Source organism: Rhinolophus sinicus, chromosome 4, assembly GCF_057876585.1.
Source record: "Rhinolophus sinicus isolate RSI-liver-muscle chromosome 4, RSI-T2T, whole genome shotgun sequence".
NCBI lineage: Eukaryota > Metazoa > Chordata > Mammalia > Chiroptera > Rhinolophidae > Rhinolophus > Rhinolophus sinicus.
Window position 1 is genome coordinate 76239572 of NC_142504.1, and position 22556 is coordinate 76262127.

Genomic DNA, 22556 nt, shown 5'->3' on the forward strand with positions numbered 1-22556 from the left:
CATGATTGTGGGTGTTTTTAGCATAAAATTAGACATTTCCTCTTTTCATTGTCACAAGCATTTCTTGAAAAAAATTTTTTAAGAGGAGGAGACTGGAAAATATGTTTCTCATAGAATCCAGAATCCAGTCATTGTTAAATAATGATTACTTTTGACCTCTAGGTGTTCTAATATCATAAATGGGAAACCCCTCAAAGACTGTAGTACTAAAAACTATGTGACTCTTAATTTGAATGGGCTTTGTAGTTTCAACTTTGCCACAGAAATCACTCTGAAGTCATTTTTATTCCATAGGAAATCCTGCTTTCTTCATTTCCACATTGTGTCTTCTTGACTCTATCTCTATTTAGGCCAGAACCAAAATTGTTCTCTTTCCCAATAATCTCCCTTTTGCTGCAATATATTACTTTGAGAAATCTCATTGGAAATGTCATTCTCTAATCATGGGTCACCTTTGTGGCTTGCAAAACCATGAGTTTTAAGGATTCATCAGCAAATATGAGATAGGTGGATACTGTCATACATAGCCCAGGGCTGGCAGGGGCTGGTATATCAAATGCCTCCAGGATTCAGCAAAAATAGGCAAGGAAGAAGCTATAGGACAGTGTCCTACATCAGACTGAGGGAAGGTAAAGTATTATATGAGTCAGAGAGATGTCGGTGAGGATATAGGAGCATCGAACTTGGACTCAAGAGACCTGAGTTCTATTCCACCTTTTTTACTTGCTGGGTATTTGACCCTGGGCCATTTTCTTAACCTTTATGAGTCTTAATTTCCTCATTTACATACTAAAGAGATCGGAGTAGTTACCAATCTTCAACTCACAAATCTCTCTTATAGTAATATACAATCTTTTGAACCCCTTAGGGATTTAAAGACTAATGGTCATTACATAGCATGTGATGAAGAATTGATTTTAAGTAGAAAGTATTCCTTATAGAGCAGCAAATTATTATACTATTTGATGTTATTCATGCATACAAGAAAAAATTATCTATATTTTACCATTCAATAATTGCTGTTTAATTTAAATTGGTTGTATAAGAAAAAGGATGTTTTGTTGACAAATTCAAAAATTAAATGTTATACTTTTGGGGGTGGGGAGAAGAGTAGCCAAATATATTTAAATGTTTTCCAGCATCAAAAAAAAAAAAAATCTACTTTTAATACTCCAAATTTGAGTTTCTACATTTTAGAATTAAAAAGATATACTGGTTTATTTTTTATAGTTTTTGCATTTTTGCTCTATATGATGAAAGTTTCAGGCTGCTGTTTGCAGACTTTCTCTGCAAATAATATGCTTTTCTCTCTCACTTGAAAAGCCAAATTGGATTATAATCATTAAATGTTTACTTTAACAATGCTTTTTTTGGTGCCCTAGAAACATATTGGTGTATTTTATATAATCTTATTCGATGAGTGAGAGTAGAGATCTAACTTTCATAATTAGCAAACAGCGTCTTTAGGCACATTTGTAAAATGATTCTTTTGTGTTTATTAACAGATTCAGTGTTTCCTGAACTTCCCATCATTAACCAACAAACCACTATGGGTATAAATTAAGCAACATATCAATACCTATGTCTTATAGTACAAAGCACTTAAAATTCTGTTATAGTCAAAACTACACACTGATATGGGGTTCAACTGGGTGAGTCCTGAGTCCACTTAACTGTTTTTCACTGTCCCTACAGATGTAGGATGGACGGTCCTCAGAACATTCTGTTTTAAAAGTAGGATATTACAGGGAACAAAATTTAGGTTACTACCCGAATCTGTATTTCCCAGGCTGCAGCTCTTTTTGCTCAAATAAATGCTTTAAAAATTTAAATAAAGTAGGATATTAGAAGAGTTATTTATTAGGTTTCAGAAATTGGTAATGATGTCTATCTAAGTTGCACTTATAATTCCCAAGTATCTTGGAATACCTTTATGAATCCATGGGAGTTTGATAACCACTTGTTGGCGAATGCTGAATCTGATGATCTTGGGGTTCCATGTAGCTATAGGGATCTAAAAAGGCTTGTCATGATTTGCAGATTGGTACATATTGGTTGAGACTATGGTTCCATCTTGTCCACTCTTTCTAACAAGGAGTGAATCAAGGTTGTAGAAAATTTGTATTGCTATTTAGTGACAAAGACAACTTCTCAAGCATTGTTTTCTATCAATAGGCGATCGTGAACCTCTCATCACTGAATTTATCTTTACCTTTTGGGAAGATATTTTATATGTTCTGCCTTTTCTTCAGGGAAATGTGTTTCTAGGTTTAATGTCTATATACAAATTAATAATTCCTTTGATTGAAATATAGTGCTCCTTTTAGAACTTTAAAATGCCTTCTAGATTTAGTATTTTAGAATTCAGTGAAAAGTCTGGGTTTACCCCTCACAGTTTTAATTCTGTATTATAACTGTTTTTAGCTTCTCTTTTGTCTAGTTGAATGGTATACTTTTTGTCTGTTTTCATATAGTAAACTTCCCATGTCTCATATCACTGAACATTACTGGACTCATTATGTAACCTTGGGCAGGTTCCCTAATCTTTCTGAGCTTTAATTTCTCTTCTATGAAAAGGAGATAGTAGTCCTTACCTACAGGTGTGGAGAGGATTAAATAAAATAATCTATACAGTGTTTAGCACTGTACCAAGCTTATGTAAAGTGCTCCATAAATTTTAGCTGCCATCAATATCATCATCATGGCATCACCATCATCATTATCAATTTCCAGCTTCCAAAGTTCAAAACAAATTGTGAGCCCTATCCCTTAAGGTGGGAGCAGAAGAATTTTTTTCAAGGGGTTCTATTTATCCATAGGCTCCAAAAATGTTGGTAAACTGAATAAATAATATGACTCACATATATAAATGACTATTTTTCAAATAAATATAGATGATATTGTGAATAATAAAATACAGATTGATTTAAAATCGTTAAAGAATTTGCAATAATACTTTGATATTATCTCCTCAATTCACAAACACTGTAAGTTAAATTAGATTTTTTTTAATGTTAAAAGGGGATCTGCAAGCTTGAAATGGTTGAAACCTATTGCCTTTTTCATTTTAGTCCTTCTTCTGTTGACTTTTTCCAATTTTATTATGTCTACTTTTCAGGTTTGATGATCCAGACCATATAGTAGATTTATATGCACCAGCTTTATACCATGTTTGGATATTGTTTTCATTTCTCATATACTAACGGATGGCATCTAATTGTTTGTTGGCAGTTGGTGAACATAGTAATTGATGCTGAAAGAATATAGCATGGTTCTTCCCTACTTTGTGTTGAGCTATGATAATGGTGATCTTCGCAGGTTTGTGTGTGCGGAGTTAGGTGTCCATCCTCTTATCTCCTATAACTTCCTAAAATAACTTACATTTTTGTCCACTCTCATTTAATTGCACATGACAGAAACTCAATTCAGACTAGTTTAGGTCGAGTGAATAAGTTATTGGAAGGATTCCAAAGCAAAAGGTATCTTGACCAAACCATGGGTAAAGGCAGATACAGCTGGGCTTCAGGGATCTAAACTCTGCCAAAACATTCCCCAAGCCTCCTGTCTCTCTGTCATACTTCTCTCACAGGGCAAGGAACCGAGCTGCCACAGAGCAAACATGCTCTCCCTGGCTCCATGTTCAGAAATTTTAGGGAAAAGGCTTTGATTGGCCTAGTTTCTATCAGGTGCCTACCCCTGGACTGGTCAACTATGGCCATAAAAGTGGGATATTACAGTGGCCCAGCTTTGGTCAAGTGCCAGCTGCAGGTCAATCTGGAATATCACCACTCTCCAGGGGAATCATGATTAGCGTGCAAGGAGGATCATTTTCCAGAAGATGTAGAGATCGGTGATTTGCAGCAAAAAATAGCTATCCTCTGTAATACTGTTTTGTGATTATCAGTTCCTTATACATTCTTCCAATTAACTGGAGGGAGATAGCTGTATTCCCAGGCCTAGGATAACATCTGTTGCAAATGATTTTTTACAAATAATGAACTAATGAATACTGCAATACATTATGGAATCCAAAGTGGTTATGTAAGGTTTTATCATGTCATGTCATAACTAGTGAAAATAACCTAACAGTTCTGAGTTCTGCTTCTGGCCCATTATTTGATGAGTCACCAAACTCTGAGCTTCAGTCTCTTCCTATGTGAAATGGAGAGGATCTCTGTTCTATGTTTGTCCCCGTTTAGAGAAGTAAACTTGAATTGAAAGTTAAAATGCTACATTACATGAACATAAAAATTACATACGGTTTTCGAAGTTTGCTGTATATTTATTATTTCCTTACTTGTGGACAGAAAATATAAAAACTGTCAATGTTAGCTGAACCAGTCAGAAATACCTCCTTTTAAAGCCTTTTCAGCTCTGCTCACAGCAGTATATATGATAGATTTGTCTTCTAGAGTATATGAACTTTAAATTTAGTCCTTAATAGTGATTCCCATGGGTGATAAAGAGTTACAACCTCCCTAAACGTTTGTGTCCTTTTTACTGGTTTTTAGGTTTTTGTCAAGCAGGAAAGGATTTGCGTTTGGTATCTCTGTGTATGGAACAAATTGACATCCCAGCAGGATTCCTCCTGGTGGGGGCAAAGTCGCCCAATCTTCCTGAACACATCCTGGTGTGTGCTGTAGACAAGCGATTTCTACCGGATGATCATGGAAAAAATGCACTTTTAGGTGAGTATCTCACATCTATAAAATTTCTTCTAAGATGCAGGAGTTAAAGTACAAGTTTATTTTAAACGATCACAGAGTCTTTTTTAAATCACAGAATTGGTTTGGGATTATACCATTTAGTTCAAGTATGAAACTTTTATTTTAGTAACTTCTTAAAAGTTAGTTCTTATTTATTATTCATTCTAAAAATACTCACTTTAATGAAGAGACTTTTTAAAACAGGCAATAAAGGACAGAATGCAATTGATCAAAAGTTAATATTTTGTAAAACAAAATAGGATTCACTCTCTATAGAGTTATTGCTCAGGACCTGATGTCAAGTCAACTCTCAATTATTCGGCTGTGGATTATCCTCTTAGTAAGTTATCTGTAGTTTTTTTTCATACCACGTTATTCCTAATTCACTTGGTTGATGTGATTATCACTTTACGTTTAGCATTAGCTTATCCAAACTAATTAGGGAAATATATATATGATATAAAATATATACCTTTATCAGAATTGTTTACGGTCTGGTATTACTTTCAGTCTGGGCTTTTTTTCACAACATAGCTTCTCTACATCATGGGAAATAAAGAGTGAATTTATTTTTTAAATTATTCTTAATAATTAAAAAGACAAATAAGAGGACACATGAAGTTTGTTGTTTTTTGCTGCTGTGTTTCCCAGGATTTGCTTTTATTTCCCAGAATATCTCTTGCTGTAGATGGACAAATACTTGTAGATATTTTCAGTACAAATATCAGTAAAAAAGGGAAAAGGACAAAGAATTCCACTGTTGTATTGATTGTAAGGTATATTTTTGTTTTGTTTGACACATTCTTCGTAGTTACACGGTGTCATCAGAAAGTCTAGAAATACATAAATCATTGTCTTGAGTCAGAAAGTGACCCTGAACATGATTTATAAAGGTTTCTTAAATTGCCATTCAAAGCCTTCGCTTGGTCCATAGAAAAAGTGACAATTTTTACTTTTCATAAGGCGCTCATAAAAAAATGCTCATTTTATTTTTCTTTTAGTGAAATTGAAAGCATGGTTTAATATAGAAGCCTAATGGTAAAGTTTATATATTGCACTAAATTAGAAGGTCCAAGTACTCATTTTTTCATTCATTCATTCTTTCAACAGTATTTGTTCAAAATGTACTATATGACGGAAATCATGCTAGGCTATAATATGGGGGACACAAAAATGATAAGATACAGTCCTTTTCCTCACAGAGCTAACAGCCTAGTTGGCTATAGTAAAAATAAAAAAAAAAAGTCTTTGGGAAACTTCTTTTTAGCATATTAAAAGCATCATAATTCCATCGAATGGAACAGTTCCTATGCGGCTTGACTACAGACCAAAAAAAAAAAAATCTCTCATAATGCTTTCTGCTCAATAATTCAAGACTAGAGGAATCTTCCTAGAATACACCATCGAAAGGACACAGAAAACACCATCAAAATAAGATTTTATAATCCTATGTAATCAGGCATATGAGACCAAAGGCGATTGGCTTTGGAATTGGAGCTGGGTTTAAATCCCTTTGCCACTTAGTACTTGAAGAACTTGGGCAAACGACTTATTCTCTTGAAGTCTCAGATTTCTCATCTGTATAAAGGAGCCAATAATGCCTACCTTGCAGGGTTGTAAAGACCAAATGAGATGATATTTATAAGGCACCCATTCAACACAGTGTACTTGCTCTTTAAATGGTTGTCGCGCAGGGCGGCCTGCAGGGTCTCAGCTCCCGCTCCCCGCACAAGAACGCAGGATATGGTGAGGCCAAAAAGGAACACCCACGGAGCCATAGATAGGGGAGTCATACCACTATATTCTCACTGGCAGCTGGGTTGGAGACACAGGAAGCAGGAGCCACACTGTCTGCAACCCGCCTTCCTAACTGCAGTCCGCGCTTGCCAGCCACCATCTTCTTGCTAGCCCCCATATTTTGCTAGTGTAGCCACAGCAGTTATATTAGTGGCCAATGGCTCACTGGTCACAGCTGACGGCCAACTAACCACAGCTGATGGCCATCCAATCACAGTTGATGGCCATTTACTACCTGAGCCAGCACCTTTCTATGTGAGGCCGAGAGCCTGGAAACTGCTTTCTGGGGCTCTGTCCCACACTCCACCCCTACAGGCTCTCGCCTCACAATCTACGTGACAAGCGTCTTCCGCGAGGGGTCCTGTGCAAGGAGCATGGAGGTGAATGCAATATCCTGGACACAGCCAGGCTCTCTGGGCACAGCCAGGGTTTCTCAGGGCACCACCAGTACTTCTGGGCACGACCAGACTTCCTGGACTTCTTAGGGTACCACTAGTTTCCCTGAATACGGCGAGCGTTTCTCAGGGCACCACCAGTACTTCTGGTCACAGCCAGACTTCCTGGACACAGCCAGGGCTCTCAGGGCACTGCCACTCTCTCTGGGCACAGCCAGACTTCCTGGACACAGCCAGGGCTCTCAGGGCATTGCCACTCTCTCTGGGAACAGCCCAACTTCCTGGACTCAGCCAGGGCTCTTAGGGCACTGCCACTCTCTCTGGGCACAGCCACACTTCCTGGACACAGCCAGGGCTCACAGGGCACTGCCACTCTCTCTGTGCCTCTCAGGGTACCCTGCTGGAACAACAGCAGCTCACAGTCAAGGTGCTTACATATTCTCAATGGCGGGTAGTCAAGACACAAAAGCAAATATCCCCCAGTTCCACTACATGGTGGTATGTTCCCAAACAAACAGTCAAGCTATCCATTAAATTAGGGATGGAAGGCAATTCCCCATAGTCCGTAGTCATTCGCCAGGGCTGTCCTGGGGGTGAGGGACGACCTTGACCTCACCCTCATCTCCCACAGAGGACCCAGCAAGCGTTTCCTCTTGGGACTACAAGTCCTGCATCCGGGCTGCCTGAGCAGGAACTTCCCGGCCCACAGGGCCACAACGACCTTCGCTTTCTCCGGCCTGTGCTGGTTGGGGAACCGTCCACATCTGTCCACCTCTCCACGGGGCTCCATCTCTCCAGCAGTTGCACGGCTTTTCCTGTGCTGGTGGGAGAACCGTCCACGTCCTCCCACCCCTCCACGGGGGTCCAGCTCTCCGACAGCTGCTCCTCCTGGTCTTCCCGGGACTGAGTGTCCACACACACACAAACTGCTCCACCGTCCTTTGGAGAGCTTTGGCCAGCACCATACCCTGCTCACTACGCCATGTGTCGTGCAGGAGACCCTGCTCGCTGCGCCATTTGTCGCGCAGGGCGGCCTGCAGGGTCTCAGCTCCCGCTCCCCGCACAAGAACGCAGGACACGGTGAGGCCAAAAAGGAACACCCACGGAGCCATAGATAGGGGAGTCATACCACTATATTCTCGCTGGCAGCTGGGTTGGAGACACAGGAAGCAGGAGCCACACTGTCTGCAACCCGCCTTCCTAACTGCAGTCCGCGCTTGCCAGCCACCATCTTCTTGCTAGCCCCCATTTTCTGCTAGCGTAGCCACAGCAGTTATATTGGTGGCCAATGGCTCACTGGTTACAGCTGACGGCCAACTAGCCACAGCTGATGGCCATGCAATCACAGTTGATGGCCATTTACTACCTGAGCCAGCACCTGTCTATGTGAGGCCAAGAGCCTGGAAACTGCTTTTTGGGGTTCTGTCCCCACAATGGTATTCTGCCATTTTGTCATATTTATTAAATGTATTTAAAGACATGGAACTTTGCTTACTTTCTCTACCCTTGTAGATAGACATAAGTTTTTATTAACCACTTTTTCAGGTAAAAGTACAGAGCAACAAAATGGTAGAAGTTTTTTCTTAGACAAGCACATTGTTGAGATTTTTATATATCAGTACTGCTTTGTCCAAAAGTTAATATTCATCCAACATTTATTGCTTATTATGGATGATTTTAGTATGCATTAAGATATAGTGGGGAAAATTTTTAATTTCAGATATTCTAGAATCCCTGTGGACTTCAATACCAATGTATCTAAATTTTTAGATAAATTATGCAGATTCCAAAGACTGGGGGAATTGATTAAAAAATATATTGATCCCGTTGGCAGTGCTTGTGTCCCAAATCTACCAGGCAATTGGAAGGCTTGATTGCCAAGAAAACTAGAAAGGTAATTTGGCTGAAAGAGGTGTTGTTTTTTGTGATGATGATAGGAAAAACTTACAGCAGAAAAAAATCTCTCTTGGACCAGGGCTAATACTGAAACCACACAGTTTTAAAAATAGACTGTAGGATTCTAACTCTTTTATATTGTTAATTATCAATTTGAAGTTTCTCTTCTCTGAAGATTATCCGAGATCCATTGCTTTTCTTCCTCCTCACGTGATCTTGCTTTTTCACCTCAAAGATAGACAGAGGAAAAGATAAAAGATAAAAACCCAACCTCAATACTTTGTTAATTCTAATTCTCACACTAATCTTTCATGAACTACTTGAGCCTATCATATAAGCCTCTCTCTTTTTTTGACACTGTCTTTAATTATTTTGGCTGAAAGGTTTTTGTAGCTTTGTACTGTGTTTTAGATGTGGTACACCTGCCTCACAAGTCAGGTAATTTTCCATCAAGGCTTGATAATCGCACAATATAAGTTACACAGAGACAGTGATATTTCTCTACTTAGTTCCATGCTGAAAACCTGGTCCCTGAAACAATACTTAGCACATAAAGTACAAGTATTTGTTGGATGGATGGATGGATGGGTGAATGGATGGATGGCTTTCTTTAGGAACTTAGTGAACTATGCAGCCATTGACAATTTTTTGGGGGGCCTACAGCTCAAAGGTATTAGAAAAATAGCCAAATGCTCTCAAATGCAATCCATCTCTGAATATATTTTAAATAACTTACACAATTACATTAATGTTTATATTTCCATAAAGTAATAATAATAAACTAATTATACAGAATTACTAATTTTATGTAACTGATCACAGGTTATAACTATCTCTTGTTCACCACTGTTATTCCAGTGTTTAGCACAATGCCTGGCATATAGGTAGGTGGTCAATGAATAATTATTGCATAAATAATAATAAATTGGACTGCCACTTCTAAATGCTCTGAATTGTCAGCATTCTGAAATTGGGACATTGTAAGACATTCTCTTTAATCCTGGCCTTTCTCTTCTCTCCTTATCTGTCTTTGTTAATTATGTAACAGGTTGGTTTGGGGGCTTAAAAAGGAATGTGTCACTTCATCAGTGAATTTATTTTCAATTAGTTATTTGTACTCATATATAGAGATATTGTTTTTTATGAAATTTAGAATGCCCTTTCTTATTTACAACTTTTTGTACTTGTTCACGATATGATAGTTCATGTGTGCTGTTCTCATCAGTCACAACCAGACGAACTCACTCTCCTATCTGCCTTTATATATTAAGGGGGGACTGAACAATTTATTTCCAGTGAAGTAAAGCATGGCTCCTCATCCTTTGAGCCTTCTCCATTTCTTCTTCTATGTACCCTGCTGTAAGCAGGTCACGGAAAGTTTTATTTTGTTTGCTTGATCTGAGTGAGAATTGTTTGAATGTTAGATCTCATGGAATAATCTAATTTGAGTAAAAGGGGTTTGAATGAAGAGAAAATGGGAATCTGAAGGAACTCATGCCAGAAAGTACAACTAGAGCTCATAGAAACTGGAAAGTTGACAACGCCCTGAGTTTACCCATCACTGCCCATCCTCTCCTATCTGCAGACCAACTTCCTTTTCACATTTCTGTTTGTTCTTTCCCACACCTTAATTGACATGTGGTTGACATGGTCCCAACTCAGGTTCCAATTTTACAAAACCTTATAAATTTAGAGTCCAGTACCATCTGACTGACTCTTAGTCATTATTTCAAAGTGTCAGGAGAGAGACTGACTGACCCAGATTGGGCCCGATATTGGTCCACAGCCTAATCAACTGTGGCCATGGAGGCAAGTCCGCATGATGGGCCAGGCAGAGAATCCAGGCCAGCAGATTCTCTATAAGGGGAATGTGTGGGGAAGACATAATGGACATCTCTAGAACCAAACTTTTTAATATTTTTATGTCAAACATATAAATACTATCAGATGGTATTATCCACTCTAAAGGGATAACCACTATGCCTTTAGAGCGCTTAAAATTTTTAAAATTATTTTCAGTCTTTTATTATTATGAAATAACTCTGCTAAAATAAATTTTGTACTTGTTTTTTTTTCCTTTGAGCTATTTCCTTGAAAGTCAGAAGTTTTCAAGTCAAAGGTCAAAGACTTGAATATTTCTGTGCTTCTTATATGTAAAGGTATTGTACCAATATACAAAGCCACCAGTAACTGATTTTCCACCTTTCAGGGTTTTCTGGAAACTGTATCGGCTGTGGAGAAAGAGGATTTCGGTATTTCACGGAGTTTTCCAACCACATTAACTTGAAGCTCACCACCCAGCCAAAGAAGCAGAAGCACTTAAAGTACTACCTAGTCAGAAGCTCCCAGGGTGTACTGTCAAAGGGACCTCTTATCTGCTGGAAAGGTAGTATCAACGCCAGAGAGGGAGAGGGAGGGGAAGGGAATGAGGATATTACCATAATGACAAGTGGCCCATGCAGGGTTCGGAATTCAGGTGTAATATGGATAAATATCCCAAGTTCAGAATGCTGTACAAAGATATAAAGCCCTCTGGAAGGTTATATGACTAGCTTTTGATTTTCAATAGAGGTTGTTCAAGTTTAGCAAAGTATATGTCTCTGTGTCTCTTGGGAGAGTGGAGTGCCCCTCTCAGGAAAAAAGGAAAAAAGTGGACTCTTTCTAGCTCTTCTGTCATTTAGAGAGGACTTCAAAGTGTCCGTTTCCTGGTTACATGCTCTTTCTACTTTATTTAACAGGTTCTTTAGTAGTTTTCAAACATCTATATTTTTATTTTAATTAGAACTAAGCATACTTTAGAATAAATAATGCACTTTTCATAATACCTGGGAAATTTTTGTTTCTTTTCAGTTAGGAAGAACTTAACCAACTTATTTATAGAAATGAATCCAGTGGAAACTTCACATCTTCATGTGTTTAATAGGATTTAACACAAGTTCTTTTCATTATTTTAATGCAGGGGGATATCTAATCCTTATTCTTTTGAGCAGTTTCTTAGATGCTGAGATTTTTCTCAGTTATTAATATTATATTATTAAAGACAATATAATCTTTGATAGTTTTATATCATCTTCTATGCTATGTTTATAATGTTTCCATTTGTTGTCTGTGCAAGATTTTGGCCTGACCATGAAAAATAGCATAGTAAATCCAAATTACAGCTGCAGATTTGCCTCTGAGTCTTTCACCATAATTACTCTTGGTTGCATTTGAAATGACATTATATAACTCCTTAGGAAATGGCTATATGTTCCAAGCCAGGTATCATTAGAACTTAAAGCTTGTAGCCACTGAATCATAAGCATAGTGAATTATAGATAATTCTTTATCCTAATAAAGTCTAAAGAATTTTCCTCTAGAAAAGCTGTTTTAAATGTTATGAGCCCTAATAAAACAGTAAAAATAGGATAGGTACGAGTATTGCCTCCCTGCCTTTTAACTGCCCTTTTAAGCTTTTGTTTTAGAAGTTAAAATATTTTTAATTTCTTATTTAGTGCTCAGTGACAATTCTTCTTTCTGGGAAAGAATAATATCTATGAAATAGTTTATGATACAATGATCCTGGGTGGCTTCTGAAGCCTCACATTTATAGCAATTGCTATTTTGGAATTGGAATTATACACACACACACACACACACACACACACACACACACAGATATACAAACATATACAATCAATTTACAAATATGCACATAATACACATAATGTGGAAATATTTTTTAGGCCAAATACAATAGCTTTTCAAGGAAGGTCATAGCATAGAAGGTGATATAAAACTATCTCCAACCCTTGCGTGTATCTGATAAACTTGGAAACTCTCTAAAGGAACTTTTATAATTAACTTTGTCATTTACAACCATTTTTATATTGTTTCACATGCTATCTTTGTTTTTATTTTTTTTTGATTAAAGTTTATTGGGGTGACAATGGTTAGTAAAGTTACATAGATTTCAAGTGTACAATTCTGTAATACGAGTCTGACAATTAAGTTCACAAACTCATCCTAGAAAAAGTGCTACATACCTCATTGCTGAATATCACTATAATCATCTTCAAAGTACTCCCCTTGGGAAGCTATTCACCAATGCCAGCGCCTAGTCCACCCTTCAAAGCAATTTTGGAACTCTTTTTCTGGAATGGCCATCAGCGCTGTTGTTGCATTACACTTGATGTCCTTGAATGTCATCAAAATGTGTTCCTTTCAACATTTCCTTTATCTTCAGGTAAAGAAAGAAGTCAATGGGGGCCAGATCAGGTGAGTAGGGAGGGTGTTCCAATACAGTTATTTGTTTACTGGCTAAAAACTCCCTCACAGACAGTGCTATGTGAGCTGATGCATTGTCGTGATGCAAGAGCCACGAATTGTTGGCAAAAAGTTCAGGTCGTCTACCTTTTCCACGCAGCCTTTTAGGCACTTCCAATGGCAAACTTGGTTAGTTGCTTGATCAATTGGTACAAATTATTAATGAATAATCCTTCTGATATCAAAAATGGTTAGCAACATCGTTGCAACAAGTTCACGAACATAATTGTCAGACCTCGTACATCATCTTTAAAACTAATATGGTATAACATATAGTATAATTTGGTTGGAAGTTACAGGCCCACATGTCATAGTATTTGCTATCTACCCAAACCAGTACAAGGCATTATTAAAATATAACAGAGACCCATATTGGCTTAATTAAAATGAAGCTTGGTGTTGCATGATCAGTAATCACCTTGAATATTGTCTACCTTTTTCCTTTAATAAGAACTGAAAATAATAATAATTTGAGCATTTCTAATTTTTCTCTACTTCCTATAAGTTTTTCTTTGCTTCTGCTTTTGGACATAAATTAAGGTTGAGGTGAGAAAGTTGAAGGCAATATAGATGGACTCTAGCTAACTGTTCCACAGTTAAATCAATCCTAGATAGCAGGTTACAGGTGTTTGAAAGCTTATTGAATATTTATAAATTATTGATATTTTAACCTCTTATCCATAAAACTAGCATGACTACGAGTATATTAGTTATGAGTAATTCTTGCTCTGGGAACTCATCTGGGTAACAAAAGTCTGATTGCTCTTTGTAACCATTTCTTTGCCTTCTAATCATGACATCTTGCCCTAGGAAGACAAATTGTGTTCACCATGTTAAACATTCTGTTGGAGTCAGGATTAGACAAAGGGGAACCTCGGATAAGGAAAGAGGTTGCCACTTAAGGAGCAGCAATTTATTTTAGAGATTGTCTGGGTTGTGTCCCTAGCACCTGTTTTAACAAAATTCTGGTCTCCTCACATAATATGATTCTTACTCTTTTCCAGAATGTAGAAGCCGACAATCCTCTGCTACTTGCCATTCCATTAAGCCAAACTCTTCAGTGTCATCAACTGTGACCCCAGAAAATGGCACAACTAATGGATACAAATCAGGATTCATTCAGACAGGTATGGAGTATTTTCTCTTGGAATTTTAAGCAGCAGATGCATATTTAATGAGGCACTTAAAACTTACTGTTGGCTGGTTTGAATAGAAATATTTTAAAATAGAGGTAAATTACTTGAGTTACTATTAGAATTAGAACTCAGCGTTGAGATAGGTCAATCTGTGGGTGATTAGAACCCCAAGTCCTGCCAGTGCTAAGAAAGAGATAGATAAAGGAAATAATCATTTGTAGGAAGTTGAGCTCAAGCATAGGACCTGTCTCTAGAGGATTCTAACAGGAGGCAATAAGTGGGGAAAGTCTGAGTCATAGCAATCATGTGGCGTGTATTGGGGACATGCTCATGAAGACTGGTGTTCTAGGGCAGGGCTCTCACTAAGCCTACAGAACATTACAGGGAGTATTGCACCAACTAGGATACAAAGTAATGTCCCAAGGTAGGACTGAAGATCACAACAGAATTCTGTTCTATATTCTAGTTTCTAGTGATTCAAGATAGGGGCCTGGATATGAATAACCAGATAAAATTTTAGTGCCTGAAACCAGGTTCCAGTATCAGAGCAGGATCAGCAGAGTGGAAGATCTGATACCGAGCAGATAGTTACTAGTTTAAGGCTTCTAAAAATTCCTTCAGATAGACTGCGCTTATCCTGAGGTCAGGATAAGGCTCCAGGTGAGAATTAATGTTTCCAGGTGGCTGGAGGGCTGTAACTGAAGAGATTGCTATAGTATTTGAGAAAATTATTCAGAAGCAGTCTAGTTTATATCTTAGGCAAAAAGTGAAGTATTTTAAAAGAATTTGTGGATTTTCTTTTTCAGTTCACTTTGTGTGTGTGTGTGTGTGTGTGTGTGTGAAGTACCATTTTACTCATCTGGTATGCAAATTTCATAGCATGCGTGTCCACTTAACCACAAGTGGGAAAGAAAACTGTTGTCACTTATTTCACTACTTAGCATTCCTCTTTCAAATTTATGTGAAATTCTGAAGAGCTGGTAAATTGTTCCTACTTATTTTCAAGGTAGAAGTGATTATTAAAATATGTTATCAACATTAGCAGTGATAACAAGGCTGACTTTATATGGGACCCTTCTTGCTGTGTGTCCACACTCAGCTAAGTCCACTTCATTCTGGATTTTAAAAGTCTAACTTATCAACTGTCCAAGGAATTTAGATAGAGGCTGTGACCTAAGAGCAGAGAACATTTCTCTTTTGAATAAATGAGAGAACATCATGTCATTAACTATTCAAGAAAGAAAAAAGCTGGCATTTGGCTCTTGGCATTGAAAGATTAGCCTTCATGGGGGCGGCCAGTTAGCTCAGTTGGTTGGAGCGCGGTGCTCTTAACAAGGTTGCCAGTTGATCCCCAAATGGGCCACTTTGAGCTGTGCCCTCAACAACTAGATTGAAACAACTACTTGACTTGGAGCTGATGGGTCCTGGAAAAACACACTTAAAAAAAAAAATGAAAAGAAAGGTTAGCCTTCATTACAATAATGATAAAGCACATGTCTCTCCTAGAATATTATTTTAGTAATTTGATTGATTCTGTGGTATAGTTTCTGCCATTAGACCTTGGGGCTAGTGAAATATGATTTTAAAACTACAGTATTAAAAATAAATATTTTATTCCAACAAAAAACTTATCAAGTGTTTATTATATTCTAAGATCCTTGTCAGATGCTGTAAGGCAGGGTTCCAGTACTTGACTGATGGCTCTAATGATTTAAAAACCACTTATATAAGGATAAAAGGACAATAAAACATGTTACCTTTCCTAAGAGGAAGAGGTGGGTATGTAAATAACCAGTTGTACCTGAAAATAATGAAAAGATATTAAAATGTCAATAAACAATAATGCAAAAAAATTAAAAAATAAGCAGTAATGCAGTTTTAATTATAGTCATGTGCCATATGACATTTCGGTCAACCATGGACTATATATATGACAGTGGTCCCGTAAGATTATAATGGATTATATGCAAAAAATTTGTTTGCGATATTGGAAGAAAAGGCTGGACCGGACTATAATGTTGAATTTACTGCTAGCTCTGGGTAATTTAAATTGAGAAGGAAACTCCGCATGCTATTCACCTGCCTTCCGCCCTCCCCACTCCCCATACTCTCTCTCTCTCTCTCTCTCTCTCTCTCTCTCTCTCTCTCTCTCTCTCACACACACACACACACACACACACACAAGCATGCCCCCTCCTCTCTCCCCCACCTTCTCTCCCTTTCCCTTTTATTATTTCTCATCTCAAGCTTTATTTCTCTGGGTCTCTTTTGACTTCTTCTCTCCCTTACTGTCCCCTTCTCTTCCTTACCTCTCTCTCTTCCTCCCTCCCTCCTCCTGATGTCCACTCTCTCTCCAATAGCATCTCCTTCCACAAACTTGCCCCATCCCTCCACCAATGAACACATACACACTCTTTTATCTTTTATATGGTGTTTTTGCAGTACCTTTTCTATGTTTAGATATGTTTAAATACCATGATGTTATAATCGCCTATAGTATTCAGTATAGTAACATGCTGATTAGGTTTGCACCGTAGGAGCAATAGGCCATACCATCTAGGTTTGTGTAAGTCACTCTGTGATGTTCACACAATGACAGAATCATCTAATGACACATTTTTCAGAATGTATCTCTGTCGTTAAGTGACGCATGACTATATGCCAGGAAATATGTTTTGAAAACAAATGTTGCTCTGAAATAGAAGAAATCGAGATTCAGGCTTTAGCAAAAGCTCTATCAGTTGCCATGAAGAGACACAGGCAAGTCACTGACTGACAGTGAACACAAGTGGCAAAGATTTCTGCCAATATTCTTGTGTATCCCTTGTGCTGGTGAGTGTGGTAATTGTACTATAAAATTAGCTAGTAACAATTTTAGGTGTAATCCAGAGAATTTAATAGAGGAAAGTACCTTTTAAAATGAGGAGTTTATCTAAAACTTTCTTTTTGACAAACTGTTTATAGAGTCTTCAACAATAATTTCTTCCTACATATAATGAAAGTAATAGTCTATAAGAATTTCATGTTAGCATTATTCACTGCAAACATTAGAGTAGGCAACGTCTCTTTAGTTAATAGAGATTCATCCTTCTATAGGAAATTGCCTTCTTAATTTGCAATCAGTGACTGCCTGTAATCTACATTTCTTAGCCTGAAATGTAGGCACATAGTATTTGAAGAATGGATTAACTTATTATTTGCACAGCTTTGTCTTGAATTTCTACTGCCATGCTCTAGATGTTCTATTCTAGTTGTCTTGCTGCATATCCCTTGCATATTTTCTTTCAGCATGTTTATGTCATTGATAATTCAAATTTACAACAATCCTGATAAAATATCTTATCATTTTTACTGAAGGTGACTATATAATTACATACCTACATTATACACACATACACACACACACACACACACACACACACACACAAATGTATTGTGTTAAATCCAAACAAGAATTCAAGAATAGATGAAAAAAATATTTGCCTAACCCAAGATCTTTAAGGATTCTTTTCCATGTTTTCTTCTAAAAATGTTTTTTGTTTTATCTCTTGCATTAAAATATATGAGCCATTTTGAGTTAATTTTTGTGGGTTGTATGGGCTAAGTTCATCTTTTTACGTATGGATATTCAATTGTCACAGCATCATCTTTGAACAGACTATCTTCTTGTTGGGGAATTGCATGTGTCAAAAATCAATTAACTATAAATATAAGGATATATTTCTGGGAAAATTGACAAAATGGACCTCATTAAAATTTAAGAATTTTACACTTCAAAAGATAGCATTAAGAAAATGAAAAGATAGCGAATCTTGCTTTGTAGGGTCAGCCCCTGCACAACATTTCCTCCACTGTTGTGATGGCCAGTCCTCACAACCAATCAGCCTGAGAATCAATATCTCCCATTGACAGGCCTACAGCAATCAAGGCTCAACTAGAACAGGAAGGCACACACAACCCACAAAAGGGACATACTTGGAGCACCCAGCTCAGGTGAACAGGGAGACTGTGCCACTGGGTCCCATAGGACACCTACTACTTAAGGCCACTCTACCAAGACTGGGAGACATAGCAGCTCTACCTAATACATAGAAACAAACACAGGGAGGCAGGCAAAATGGGGAAACAAAGACACATATCCCAAATGAAAGAACAGAACAAAGCTCTAGAAAAGTAACTAAACAAAATGGAGACAAGTGATTTACCAGATGCAGAGTTCCAAGCACTGGTTATAAATAAGAATGCTCAGTGATCTCAAGAAGAACTTCAACAAAGAGATAGGAAATGTAAAAATGGAGATAGAAAACATTAAAAAAAAAAAAAGAACCAGTCAGAAATGAAGAATACAATAACTGAAATGAAGACTATGTTTGAGGGAACCAGCAGTAGATTAGATGAAACAGAGGATCCAATCAGTGATTTGGGAGACAAGGTAGCAGAAAACACCCAATCAGAACAGCAAAAAGAACAAAGAATCCAGAAAAATAAGCATAGCTTAAGGGGCCTCTGGGAGAAAAGTCAAGTGTACCAACATTAACATCATAGGGGTACCAGAAGGAGAAGAGAGTAAGGAAATGAAAACCTATTTGAATAAATAATGACAGAAAACTTCCCTAACCTGGTGAAGGAAATGGACATATAAACCCAGAAAGCACAGAGAGACCCAAACAAGATGAACCCAAAGAGGCCCACACTGAGACACATCACAATTAAAGTGCCAAAGATTAAATACAAAGAGAGAATCTTCAAAGCAGCAAGAGAAAAGCAGTTGGTTACCTACAAAGGAGCTCCTATAAGATTGTCAGCTGATTTCTCAACAAAAACTTTGCAGGCCAGAAGGGATTGGCAGGAAATATTCAAGTGATGAAGAGCAAGGACATACAACCAAGATTACTCTACCCAGCAAAGCTAACGTTTAGAATGAAAGGCTAAAGAGCTTCCCAGACATGAAAAAGCTAAAAGAGTTCATCACCACCAAATCAGTATTACAGGAAATGTTAAAGGGACTTCTTTAAGAAGAAGAAGAAAAAAATATCAAAAATGTGAATCATAAAATGGCAATAACTACATGTCTATCAACAATTACTTTAAGTGTAAATGGATTAAATGCTCCAATCAAAAGACGTAGGGTGGCTGAATGGATAAGAAAGCAAGGCCCGCACATATGCTGCCTACAAGAGATACACTTCAGGTCAAAAGACACACACAGACGGAAAATAAAGGAATGGAAAAAGATATTTCATGGAAATGGAAACAACAAAAAAAAGCTGGGTAGCAATGCCAGCTTTTTTTTGGTCTTATGCCAGACAAAAGAGACTGTAAAACAAAGGCTGTTACAAGAAAGAAGGACTCAGTAATTTCACTTCTGGGTATTTATCTGAAGAAATCCAAAACACTAATTCGAAAAGACATGTGCATCTGTATGTTTATTGCACCTTTATTTACAATAGCCAAGATATGGAAGCAACCTAAATTTCCATCAGTTTATGAATGGATAAAGAAGAAGTGGTACATACTAGGGGTGCCAAAAGAATGTATACACATTTTAAGTGATGTTATCTATGTATTACAGTAGCAGTGTATAGTATGACGTTCACTCAAAAGATGGTGTTATTCAAATTAATGCTAGTATCACCATACAACAGGTTATCGGTATATATTAAGTATCACAATTTTAATACAGCTTTTTCCTTTCTTAAAATGTGTGTACATTTTTTTTGGCACCCTCTGTATATACCATAGAATATTACTCAGCCATAAAAAAGAATGAAATCTTGCCATCTGCAACAGACAACATGGATGGACCTAACAGGTATTATGCTAAGTGAAGTAAGTCAGACAGAGAAAGACAAACACGATATGATTTCACTTATATGTGGAATCTAAAAAAACAAAGTAAACGAACAAACAAAACAGGAACAAACCCATAGATACAGAAAACATTTTGATGGTTGCCAGATGGGAGGGGGTTGGATGGGTGAGTGAAAAAGGGGAAGGGATTAAAATATACAAATTGGTAGCTACAAAATAGTCATGGGGATGTAAAGTGTCAGATGGGTACTAGATTTATTGGGGTGATCACTTTGTAATTTATATAAATGTCTAATCACTATGTTGTGCACCTGAAACTAATACAATATTGTATGGGAGCTATAAATGAAAATTTTAAAATATTAAAAATGAAAAAACAGAAAAAATGAAAAGACAAGCAAAGACTAGGAAAAAATAATTGCAAAACATATTTAATAAAGGATTTCTATCCAGAATTTACAAAGAACTCTTACAACTCATTAATGAGATGACAATTCAGTCAAACAAGGCATTTGGAATAGACATTTCTCCAAGGCTAATAAGCATGTGAAAAGGTACTCAACATCATTAGTCATCAGGGAAATGCAAATGAAAACCATAATAAAATACTACTTCATACGCACTAGAATGGCTATAATAAAAAAAACAGGTGACAATAACAAGAGTCTGTGGATGTGGAGAAATTGGAACCCTCATACATTGCTGGTAGAAATATAAAATGTGGCAGCCACTTTAGAATACAGTTTGGCAGATTCTCAAAAAGTTAAATATAAACTACTACACAATCCAGGAAATTCTTTCTAAATATCTACTCAAAAGAGATGAAGATACATGTCCTCACAAAAACTTGCTCACAGATGTTCATAGCAGCATGATTCACTGTCGTTGAAAACTGGAAACAACCTAAATGTCATGATTGATAGGCAAAAATGTGGTGTATCCTTACAATATCTATTCAGCAATAATAAGGAACAAACTACCAACACATGCTAAATCATGAATTAACCTCAAAAACATTATGCTAAGTGAAAGAAACCAGACAAAAGAGATGATCTATTATATTATTTCATTTTTATGAAATGTCCAGGAAAGGCAAATTTATAGCGGTGGGTATAGACTAGTGGTTGCCTGAGGCAAAGGGTGGGAATGGAAATTAACTGAAAGTGCGTGTGAGGGTTCTAATGTGGGGGGGATGAAAATGTTCTAAAATTGATTTATGGTGATGGTTGCACCACTTGATAAAGTTACTAAACATCATTGAACTGTACACTTGAAAAGGGTAAATTTTATGATATGTAACATACTCATATACTTTAACAAAGGTGTGAAAAAAAGATTTGAAAGCTGGTCTGAGAGAAAGGTGAAATCCTTTGGAGTAGCACTGTTTCTCTTTCAGTTCAATACAGTCTAATTTATGGAATCTCTACTATGGGATGAGCACTATTTCAGACTAGAGGGTAAACAGCACAGAGCTTGGAGTCAGAGTCCTGGTATTTAAATACAGCACCTGACATACTCCTATATTCCACTGCAGCTTGATTGTTCTGTGTCTTGGTTTCCTCATTTGTAAAACTGAAAATAACAACGCCCATTTTGCAACTAAGGATTAAGTCAGCCTTGCTGCCATATTTCTACTCGTGTGACATTCAATTTAACATTTATAATCCATTATAATTCAATTTAACAATTATAATTGTTAAACGTCTATATTCTTTTATATGCTAGAAGCTCTATGTTCATTTTGTTTATCCCTGGACTCCCTAGTACCTAGCAAATGCCTGGAAATAAATGTTATTTGGGTTCCATTTTTAATTTAAATTTGACATTAGCATTTGGAGAATTATCAGTTTACTTATGTGTGCTGTTTTTCCAAATGAAGTTGATATGCTCATCAACCATCAGGAGGAAACATGTTTTTGTGACCTAGACTATAGGGCAGGATGGGGATAAGGCCTAAGCTCTGCCTCTGTGGCTAATAGTATCATTTTTAAAAAGACTCCATAAGGCAGGGCCATTTTATGACTTTCTTGGGCCCTGGGTACATGGCCTGTGTGGCCCTTTCTCCCTAGAAAATTATGTTCATGACTGTTGGTATAGAAATGAATATTTAATATTATATTTTAAAATAGCTTCTCCAAACAAAAGTTCATTGCTTTCTTCTGATTTTAAAATAAATTAAAACATTTTCATGAACCCCTGAGAGTATTATGGACCCAAGGCACTATGCCTTTTCTGTGCCTAATAGAGAAGTCAACCCTGTTCCTGGAGACTTGTCCATGAAATGGGATTTTCCTCTCTGTGAGCCATGGTAGGCTCAAAGTACTAACCCCGCTACTGTCTTATGCTTGTGTATTAAAGAAGTAAGGACAATGACAAATGAAAAGACTCGCCCTGTCATATATCAAGCTCATGAAGCTTTACTAAGAAAGACAGGGTGGAGCTGGCACAGCAGACACACCATACCAGGGTAAAAACCCCAAAAACAGATTCATGTAACATATGGGTATTTC

At 37.2% G+C, this 22556-nt stretch overlaps 1 protein-coding gene across 9 annotated transcripts in view; it reads left to right on the forward strand.

Annotated features, from left to right (window-relative positions):
• The window catches only part of GREB1L (GREB1 like retinoic acid receptor coactivator), a 257946-nt gene that overhangs the window by 140537 nt on the left and 94853 nt on the right, over positions 1-22556 (forward strand). For all 9 annotated transcript variants that reach the window (XM_074340250.2, XM_074340251.2, XM_074340246.2 and 6 more), the window contains 3 exons: positions 4512-4688; positions 11004-11180; positions 14104-14226. In XM_074340250.2, coding sequence (XP_074196351.1) covers positions 4512-4688; positions 11004-11180; positions 14104-14226 — 477 coding nt within the window. The remainder of the gene's footprint in view (positions 1-4511; positions 4689-11003; positions 11181-14103; positions 14227-22556) is intronic.